This window comes from Salvelinus fontinalis, chromosome 9 (genome assembly GCF_029448725.1).
Source record: "Salvelinus fontinalis isolate EN_2023a chromosome 9, ASM2944872v1, whole genome shotgun sequence".
Taxonomy (NCBI): domain Eukaryota; kingdom Metazoa; phylum Chordata; class Actinopteri; order Salmoniformes; family Salmonidae; genus Salvelinus; species Salvelinus fontinalis.
Window position 1 is genome coordinate 43,399,251 of NC_074673.1, and position 10,804 is coordinate 43,410,054.

Here is a 10,804-nt window from a genome sequence, read left to right on the forward strand (position 1 = left end):
TGAAATTCGTCATACATCCACACATATCAGTGTCAGCCTTACCCGTATGGCTAGCCCAGTGACATCAGCATTGCTGGGCACAGGAGGCAGATTCAGCCTGATGTCCAGGTCTGAGGTACGGGAGTGCTGCAGGGCTCCAAATAGAGACATCCTGGTCTCCTTCTCAAACCTCTCCTCTACGTCTGACCTCCTCCTCAGTGCCAGCAGGCCTGTGCCCGGAGGAGCATCCATCAGACCCAGAGTCCCACACAGACACTTCAGGGATCCCCACTCCTCCCCACACATCAGGGCCCAGGCTCGGGCCTCCAACCTCTGCAGCTCCTCACTCTGGTAGCCCCCCAGCGGAGGCCTCCTCAGCACGGGCCTCTCCCTGCGCATGTAGTCCCTGCTGAAGGAGGCCGGGGGTGGGGGCGCAGAGCCAGTCAGCTGCACCAAGAGCTCCAGCACAGAGTCCAGCTCCTTCAGACCCGAGGCGGGCCCCTCACTTAGCCTCCCCAGCTGCTCCTCCAGCCTCTCGGCCTCGTCCTGGCACCCCGCCACTCGCAGGTCAAAGGATATCATAAGTAGCTTGTTTCTGGGTGGGGTGGTGGACGTGGCATTAGGTACTGACACGAACCCTTTCGGAGAGCCCTCCTGGAACAGTTTGGACAGCAGGGCCCCGTAGGCACGCTTTCTGAGGGTGCGGCGGACCCCCTCTCGGGACACCCCTCCTAGAGCACGACGTTTCCATGACACCCCAGTGAGGCTGCTGTCACACAGGGAGCCCAGGAGTTCAGTGATGCTGTTGCTGTTACTGCTACTGTTGTGACTGCCAGATTTAAGGCAGACGTCTGGGCTGGAGTACATGGTTGTAGCTTGTTATGTCAGTTGATGTGATTGTACTTCTGACCTATGGATGCAGATATTTTTTTTGAAACGTACAACTCTTGAATATACCGTAGTGTAGTTTGTGAGTTGACAGTCAGTGCAACATAATCATTTGGAAATCAAGCTAGCTCCGAAGCATTCAGAAAGTATTCAGACCCCTTCACTTTCCACATTTTGTTGCCTTACAGTATTATTCTAAAATGAATTAAATGAGTCCCCCCCCCAATCTACACACAATACCCCATAATAACGAAGCAAAAACAGGTTTAGACATGTTTGCAAATGTTTTTTTGTTTTTTTTAAATAAGAAAATAAATACCTTATTTAAGTAAGTACTCAGACCCTTTGCAATGAGACTCGAAATTGAGCTCAGGTGCATCCTGTTTCCATTGATCATCCTTGAGATGTTTCTACAAGTTGATTAGAGTTCATCTGTGGTAAATTCAATTGATTGAAAATAAAAGAGAGCCGCACACTCTAGGAGCTCAGATGCAAAAATTGGTAATAACATTTTTGCATCTGAGCTCCTAGAGTGTGTGGCTCCCCTTCATTTTCAAGTTGTCTACTCCACTAGCCAGCACCTCGCCTTAATAGGTGTGCGTTTATTTTTCTTCTAAATTCAATTGATTGGACATGATTTGGAAAGGCCTGTCAATATAAGGTCCCACAGTTGACAGTGGATGTCAGAGAGAAATCCAAGCCATGAGGTTGAAGGAATTGTCCGAAAGAGCTCTGAGACAGGATTGTGTCGAGGCACAGATCTGGGGAAGGGTACCAAAACATGTCTGCAGTATAGGTCGACCGATTAATCGGAATGTCCGATTAATTAGGGGCGATTTCAAGTTTTCATAACAATCAGAAATCGATAATTTTGGACGCCGATTTTGCCGTTTTTCTTTTTACACCATTATTTAACTAGGCAAGTCAGTTAAGAACACATTCTTATTTTCAATGACAGCCTAGGAACGGTGGGTTAACTGCCTTGTTCAGGGGCAGAACGACAGATTTTTACCTTGTCAGCTCAGGGATTCAATCTTGCAACGTTACGGTTAACTAGTCCAACGCTCTAACCACCTGCCTCACGAGGAGCCCGCCTGTTACGCGAATGCAGTAAGAAGCCAAGGTAAGTTGCTAGCTAGCATTAAACTTATCTTATAAAAAACAATCAATCAATCATAATCACTAGTTATAACTACACATGGTTGATGATATTACTAGTTTATCTAACGTGTCCTGCGTTGCATATAATCGATGCAGTGCGTATTCGCGAAAAAGGACTGTCGTTGCTCCAACGTGTACCTAACCATAAACATCAATGCCTTTCTTAAAATCAATACACAGAAGAATATATTTTAAAACCTGCATATTTAGCTAAAAGAAATCCAGGTTAGCAGGCAATATTAACCAGGTGAAATTGCGTCACTTCTCTTGCGTTCATTGCACGCAGAGTCAGGGTATATGCAACAGTTTGGGCCGCCTGGCTCATTGCGACTAATTTGCCAGAATTTTACGTAATTATGACATAATATTGAAGGTTGTGCAATGTAACAGGAATAATTAGACTGATGGATGCCACCCGTTAGATAAAATACGTAACGGTTCCGTATTTCACTGAAAGAATAAATGTTTTGTTTTTTCGAGATGATAGTTTCCGGACTCGACCATATTAATGACCTAAGGCTCGTATTTCTGTGTGTTATTATGTTATAATTAAGTCTATGATTTGATAGAGCAGTCTGACTGAGCCATGGTAGGCAGCAGCAGGCTCGTAAGCATTCATTCAAACAGCACTTTCGTGCGTTTTGCCAGCAGCTCTACTGTTTATGAATTCAAGCTTATCAACTCCCGAGATTAGGCTGGTGTAACCGATGTGAAATGGCTAGCTAGTTAGCGGGGTGCGCGCTAATAGCGTTTCAAACGTCACTCGCTCTGAGACTTGGAGTAGTTGTTCCCCTTGCTCTGCATGGGTAACGCTGCTTCGAGGGTGGCTGTTGTTGATGTGTTCCTGGTTCGAGCCCAGGTAGTGGCGAGGAGAGGGACGGAAGCTATACTGTTACACTGGCAATACTAAAGTGCCTATAAAAACATCCAATAGTCAAAGGTATATGAAATACAAATCGTATAAAGAGAAATAGTCCTATAATAACTACAACCTAAAACTTCTTACCTGGGAATATTGAAGACTCATGTTAAAAAGGAACCACCGGCTTTCATATGTTCTCATGTTCTGAGCAAGGAACTTAAACGTTAGCTTTCTTACATGGCACATATTGCACTTTTACTTTCTTCTCCAACACTTTGTTTTTGCATTATTTAAACCAAATTGAACATGTTTTATTATTTATTTGAGGCTAAATTGATTTTATTGATGTTAAATTAAGAAAAAATGAGTGTTCAATAAGTATTGTTGTAATTGTTATTAATACAAATACATTTTTTATTATTATTTTTTTTTTTTAATTGGTATCGGCTTTTTTTGGTCTTCCAATAATCAGTATCGGCGTTGAAAAATCATAATCGGTCGACCTCTAGTCTGCAGCATTGAAGGTCCCCCAACCCGATGTTCACTCTGACAGAGCTCCAGAGTTCCTCTGTGGAGATGGGAGACCCTTCGGGAAGGACAAGCATCCCTACAATACTCCACCGATCAGGCTGTTATGGTAGAGTGGCCAGACGGAAGCCACTCCTCAGTAAAAGGAACATGCCAGCCTGCTTGGAGTTTGCCAAAAGGCACCTAAAGGACTCCCAGACCATGATAAACAAGATTCTCTGGTCTGATGAAACCAAGATTGAAGTCTTTGGCCTGGATGCCAAGTGTCTGGAGGAAACCAGGCACCGCTCGTCACCTGGCCAACACTATCCCTACAGTGACGCATGGTGGTGGCAGCATCACGCTGTGGGGATGTTTTTCAGCGGCAGGGACTGGGAGACTAGTCAGGATCGAGGGAAAGATGAACGGAGCAAAGTACAAAGATCCTTGATGAACACTTGCTCCAGAGTGCTCAGGACCTCAGACTGGGGGCGACAGTTCACCTTCCAACAGGACAACAACCCTAAGCACACAGCCAAGACAACACAGGTGTGGCTTCGGGACAAGTTTCTGAATGTCCTTGAGTGGCCCAGCCAGAGCCCGGACTTGAACCTGATCGAACATCTCTGGAGAGACCTGAAAATAGCTGTGCAGCGACGCTCCCCATCCAACCTGACAGAGCTTGAGGATCTGCAGAGAAGAATGGGAGAAACTCCCCAAATACAGGTGTGCTAAGCCTGTAGCGTCATACCCAAGAAGACTCAAGGCTGTAATCGCTGCCAAAGGTACTTCAACAAAGTACTCAGTAAAGGGTCTGAATACTTGTGTAAATGTGATTTCAGATATATATATATACACTGCTCAAAAAAATAAAGGGAACACTTAAACAACACAATGTAACTCCAAGTCAATCACACTTCTGTGAAATCAAACTGTCCACTTAGGAAGCAACACTGATTGACAATACATTTCACATGCTGTTGTGCAAATGGAATAGACAAAAGGTGGAAATTATAGGCAATTAGCAAGACACCCCCAAAAAAGGAGTGATTCTGCAGGTGGTGACCACAGACCACTTCTCAGTTCCTATGCTTCCTGGCTGATGTTTTGGTCACTTTTGAATGCTGGCGGTGCTCTCACTCTAGTGGTAGCATGAGACGGAGTCTACAACCCACACAAGTGGCTCAGGTAGTGCAGTTCATCCAGGATGGCACATCAATGCGAGCTGTGGCAAGAAGGTTTGCTGTGTCTGTCAGCATAGTGTCCAGAGCATGGAGGCGCTACCAGGAGACAGGCCAGTACATCAGGAGACGTGGAGGAGGCCGTAGGAGAGCAACAACCCAGCATCAGGACCACTACCTCCGCCTTTGTGCAAGGAGGTGCACTGCCAGCGCCCTGCAAAATGACCTCCAGCAGGTCACAAATGTGCATGTGTCTGCTCAAACGGTCAGAAACAGACTCCATGAGGGCCCGACGTCCACAGGTGGGGGTTGTGCTTACAGCCCAACACTGTGCAGGACGTTTGGCATTTGCCAGAGAACACCAAGATTGGCAAATTCGCCACTGGCGCCCTGTGCTCTTCACAGATGAAAGCAGGTTCACACTGAGCACATGTGACAGACGTGACAGAGTCTGGAAATGCCGTGGAGAACGTTCTGCTGCCTGCAACATCCTCCAGCATGACCGGTTTGGCGATGGGTCAGTCATGGTGTGGGGTGGTATTTCTTTGTGGGGCCGCACAGCCCTCCATGTGCTCGCCAGAGGTAGCCTGACTGCCATTAGGTACCGAGATGAGATCCTCAGAGCCCTTGTGAGACCATATGCTGACACATGCACATTTGTGGCCTGCTGGAGGTCATTTTGCAGGGCTCTGGCAGTGCACCTCCTTGCACAAAGGCGGAGGTAGCGGTCCTGCTGCTGGGTTGTTGCCCTCCTACGGCCTCCTCCACGTCTCCTGATGTACTGGCCTGTCTCCTGGTAGCGCCTCCATGCTCTGGACACTATGCTGACAGACACAGCAAACCTTCTTGCCACAGCTCGCATTGACGTGCCATCCTGGATGAACTGCACTACCTGAGCCACTTGTGTGGGTTGTAGACTCCGTCTCATGCTACCACTAGAGTGAGAGCACCGCCAGCATTCAAAAGTGACCAAAACATCAGCCAGGAAGCATAGGAACTGAGAAGTGGTCTGTGGTCACCACCTGCAGAATCACTACTTTTTTGGGGGTGTCTTGTTAATTGCCTATAATTTCCACCTTTTGTCTATTCCATTTGTACAACAGCATGTGAAATGTATTGTCAATCAGTGTTGCTTCCTAAGTGGACAGTTTGATTTCACAGAGGTGTGATTGACTTGGAGTTACATTGTGTTGTTTAAGTGTTCCCTTTATTTTTTTGAGCAGTGTATATATACGCACACATTTGCCAACATTTCTCAACCTGTTTTTGCTTTGTCATTATGGGGTATTGTGCGCAACGTTAGATTGAGGGGAGGAACAATTACACCAATTTTAGAATAAGGCTGTAACGTAACAAAATGTGTTAAAAGTGAAGGGGTCCGAATACTTTCCGAATGCCGATATGTGTTTGTGGGTGGGTAGGCTGCATAGTTAAATGACAGCAACTCACTAACGTTAGCAGAGTACAATTGACTAGTAGCTAGCAAGGTTACTGGCGAATCCCTAACGACACAGTAGAACAAGTCAGAACTGCAAGCTAACGTTAGCTGCCTGGGTAGCTAGGCTAACGTCGAACAAAATGCATTTAGCTAGCTAGCCACATTGTGAGCACCGAGATGGCAAAATAACTACATATAGGCATGCTAGCAAAGTGTATTCCATAGTAATGCCCAACTAGCTAGCTGGCTAATAATGTTAGCTACCTTCAACTCATACATTGGTTTTCGGTTGTGCCCACTCCTTCCATGATGATGGTGCTGTTAGTTAGTTCAGTAACCGAGGGACCATTCGTTTTTAGCAAGTTAGCTAGCTAGATGTCCCAGTATACTTGTTACTTGCCTCCATTTAATACATACTAGCTATCTACTTTCTGTAGCTCATCATAATACGTTTCAAAACAAAATTGGACGTTATTTTGTCTATATCATGTACATCCACCTCCTCAACTACACGTTGGACCCGCCTACTCAACCTATGAGTGGACAAAATACCAGACCAGGCTATTTCATTGGTTAAACCCTGTACGTTTGGATGATATACTTCCGGTAACAATGATTGCGCGCTAAAGTACAACTGACAGACAAGTCAAAGACGGTGTATTTGTGCCGACATTGCCCACCAACCTCAACTCCACAGTTTATCTACCTACCACTCCATTCACATTTAGCCTCTACCAAGTCCAAATAGTTCCCGGGTTCTTCTGGCCGTCGTGTTCCAGCCCAGAGAAGCGGACAGCGTCGATTGTCGTGGAAGAGGAAAAGAGGAGGGATATAACTTAGCAATTGGGTTCACACGGGAGAGAGCTTCAACCCAGGCTGTAGCCCCAGTTTCACCGTATCAAATAAACAACACAGACAGAGGAAATCAAGACGAAAACATAGCCATTTATTGGACTGCTTCAGTGGCAGTGGGTGCTGGTGGGTGGATATATAGGAGGACAGGCACATTGTAATGGCTGGAATAGAATAGTTGGAACGGAGTCAAACGTGGTTTCCATATTTGATACCAGTCCATGAATTGCATTCCAGTCATTACAATGAAGTCATTTTTTGATGCAAAATTTATTTGGTTATATTAAATAAAAAAATCCTTTATTTTACTTAAGCATAACTGCTTCCTTACCAACATGTTTAGTTCAAGATACAGCCATAGTGAAGGGCCAAACCTTTAACAATTTGACTGGACAAACCTGCCCTCCATTGTATTCAATGCAGAGGCAAATCCCAAAGTAACTATGAATCAATTACATCATATTTGGCAAACTTCCATATGTAGAGACATAATGTGTTGGGTGTGGGACTTCTAGTGAATGGATCATGTTGTTATTAACCAGTCAGGCGCTTGACTTTCCCCCGAAAGACTTGTAATATGCATGTGTGTCTAGCAGTTACATAGCTTACATGGCTCATCACAGTGGGTGGGATATTTGCAATTAAACTTGACGAATAAACTTGACGATGCATCTACATATTGTAACATTCATGAAACCGATACAGCACTTAAACACTCAAGACGAGAGAAACAGTAACTTTCAGAATCCATTCCCCATTGATACCATTCTCACCTCAGAGACACACTCTGTACATCATCGCCCCACATCTGGTCAGTACCTGGTCCTGTATCATTCATAACCACAACTGTGTGGAACGGACTTCTTCACAGTATTATTGTTCGTTTTCATTTTCACCAAAGTTTCTTCCTCCACGGTAGGCCATTGGTGGGCTGTGAAGCCCCCTTACCCCAAGGTGGTGGGAATCAATGCCTCAAATGTCATTAGAAGCTATGAAACCCGTGGAGGTGAAGCATGCAAGACTGCCGGTAAACACAACAAGCCGAGCTGAGGGAGGGAATGGCATGGCTCACTGCTGTACGGTGGATGGCGGCTGAGGTAGGAGCAGACACACCAGGGGCATGCAGATTAACCTGATTTCTGGTCTGGAAGAAGACACCCTGCAAAGAGGCAGACTGATAATTCTGTTTTCATAGCCTACTATATGATGTGTGTGTTGTATCATTCTCAGTCTGGCTGCTAGAGGTGCACATAATAATTCAAAATCTTACCAACAAGATCATTCCCAAATAATATTGACTCCCATATAAAAATGTACATATTTTATCAGCAATCTGATTTCTCCAAATACAGTACAAGTCTTTAAAAAAAAGTGGGAGTTATCAGTGATAGCGTGTAGGACGTTGGGGGTTGTTGAGATAAGGAAATGTAATCACTCTCGCTGTGGCAGCAGCCTTGAAGTTCTCTGTGTGTGTGCATATCTAGTTCTGAGATCTCTGAGCGTGTTAAGAACATGGACTCCCTGAGAGTCAGTCTCTCTATGCTATCCCCATCCCTGCTTCGACGTTTGTTAGGCAACTAGACCAGCCAAGTTTTTCTTTCATCTTCCCCCCACCATTCAAATTAATTCTTAGCTGTACAGTGCTTGAATTAATGTTTTCAAAGCAGTTTTTATGTAAGGCCATCCCTGGAGGCCTTATGATAATATGTCTGTTTACATTATAAACACGAGGTACTCAGCCCTGGGTGTTTCAATCCTAAACTTGGCCTGAGGCTTTAGTACCTAGAAGGCTGCTAGTGGTAGACTCAGATCACTTGGGGTGATTGCATCCAGGGGGCAAGTTGTTAAAAGTTAACATGGTCAAAATCAGGATTACAAGGGGGATGTCTTTTTAAACAAAAATATCCCTCCCTCAAATTGACCCGATTGCATCATTAGGCCCGTGTTTTGGGTGTGGAATTGTGGATGCAAGTAGATCAAAAGGTTGTGGAACATCTCCATCTAAACACACAAAGGTCATTAGAGCGATAAAGAAGGACAAGAAGCCAAGGACATGGATGTCTCAGTTTATTCATGGAGGCGTGGATGATGCAACCTGTATGTAATTGCCCCATCCACACAAGCCTCTTGAGAAGTGAGTGATCCATTACAAACAGATCAGGTAACATGATCGACGTCTTCTGAGCTGCCTTGGATGAGAAAAATGTTGGGTTTCATTAAGGTCCTGCACTAATTTCCTGTCCCATTTTTCTTAAGTCACGGCACGTTCACAAGGAAAGGAAAGATCTCGACAACAGCACAACAAATTGTTTCCCCCCCCCGGGACTCAATGCATAGGATTATACAGTTAGAATACGGTATTTCAACATGTTGTCTTTTTACAAAGGTATATGTTATAGGAAACGAGAAATTAAAATAATTACTGCACAGCAGTAAGAAAGGTAATTGTCGAGTATAGATAGTTGTTTTTCATACACAGAGGAACAGCTTAGAATCACGGGGCAAAAACACCATTGGAACAATTTGTGCTATACTCAATATTCTACATTTGTAACTTTGTCTTAAGACTAATTTAGGAATGCCAGACATTTTAGGGGGAAACCGTTTGGGGTTGGCTACTGCTTTACACTTATTTGGGCTGTTGCCATAGCCATCATGATCCTACTAAAACACACACACACACACACCACTGACACCCAAAATAAATGCACACATCAAATCTGCAACCATAGAAAGTATACTGAAATGTTTTCAGCCTATTGGCACGCAATGGCTGCAGCAGAACTGTAGCATTTGATAGCACATACATAGCACATACATATCACAATCGCAAATACATTGCTGTGTCTTCTATTACTATAATCGCTTAGTTATATCACCAATAAAACAATACAAATGAAATTATTATCATCATATAAGGCACGTTTTGGTTAAAGAAAGGCTTGAAAAAAAGCTTTTGCATCACTCGGTCAGGAGTGGAATCTGCTGTGGTTAACAACAGCGTCAGAGGAGGATGCAGACTGGATGCAATTAAGAGCAAAAACATCCCCCACTGATGCCATTATGCAGTGTGCCACTCCGTTCTGTGCTGAGTGGGCAGTGCCAAGTGCGGCTTGGCCAGGGTGCCAGGCTAGCTGCTGTGGAGACAGGCAGGCACAGGCTCTGTGCAAACCTCACTCTACCAAAGGCAGGAATATCACTAACATTCTGGGGTCTGGAACTTAAACATCTATTCTGACACTAGACCACACACCGACTGATGGTCAAATTCAGGGAGCTTGAAAATTACAAATCTGTGGTCGCGTGAAAGATGAACATTGAAAATGTAACTGATTTGACTTGGCAAAAATTCTCCAAATTATAATCAGGCACCAGCTCAACTATGGCCTACTTGAATGCCATATCAATTTGTATTGCAATAATTTATTATGACCATGAATTATCCTGACTTGTGACACAGCATGTTGTAAAAATCTTTACTCATTGAAAAGAGTACCATTCTATTTAGTACCGTTTGAAGCTTACACGTAACTAACTATGGGATATTATGACAGTGGTAATTTGGCATACAACGGCATAAGGAAACACAAAACACTATTAACAGCATGTACCATCAAGGTCATATTACTTAGTAAGTTGGTTACTGTACGATATCTCCTGTCATATTATTTCTATTTCCACCTCTGCATATTTTTACTCATGTCCTAAATAAAGTATTGCTGCATCGTTACTGAAGATGAAACGCTAAACAACAAATGGTATATTCTATAAAGTAACACACATGAGTGGGATATGAATGATCCCCATTGCTTGTGTCTGAAAGTTTGGATGTTATTGCAAGGCTGTTATTAAATATGTATGCTTGACTGGCTACATAGAGAAATTATTCAAAATATATTCAATTATCTGTTATTTTGCTTGCACAGAATTGGGGGG

The 10,804-nt window shown here is 44.1% G+C and overlaps 1 protein-coding gene across 4 annotated transcripts in view; it reads right to left on the reverse strand.

The window, feature by feature from the left end:
• tubgcp6 (tubulin, gamma complex associated protein 6) overlaps nt 1-6,816 on the reverse strand; it is a 32,594-nt gene extending 25,778 nt beyond the window's left edge. For 2 of the 4 annotated variants that reach the window (XM_055934522.1, XM_055934518.1), the window contains exons 1-2: nt 6,281-6,550; nt 43-889 (exon numbers count right to left, since the gene is read on the reverse strand). In XM_055934522.1, coding sequence (XP_055790497.1) covers nt 43-846 — 804 coding nt within the window. In that variant the 5' untranslated portion in view covers nt 847-889; nt 6,281-6,550. Of the gene's footprint in view, nt 1-42; nt 890-6,280; nt 6,551-6,726 lie in introns of those variants that run through there. The other 2 variants (XM_055934521.1, XM_055934519.1) reach the window with 2 other exon arrangements.
• Between the last annotated feature and the right edge of the window lie 3,988 nt (nt 6,817-10,804).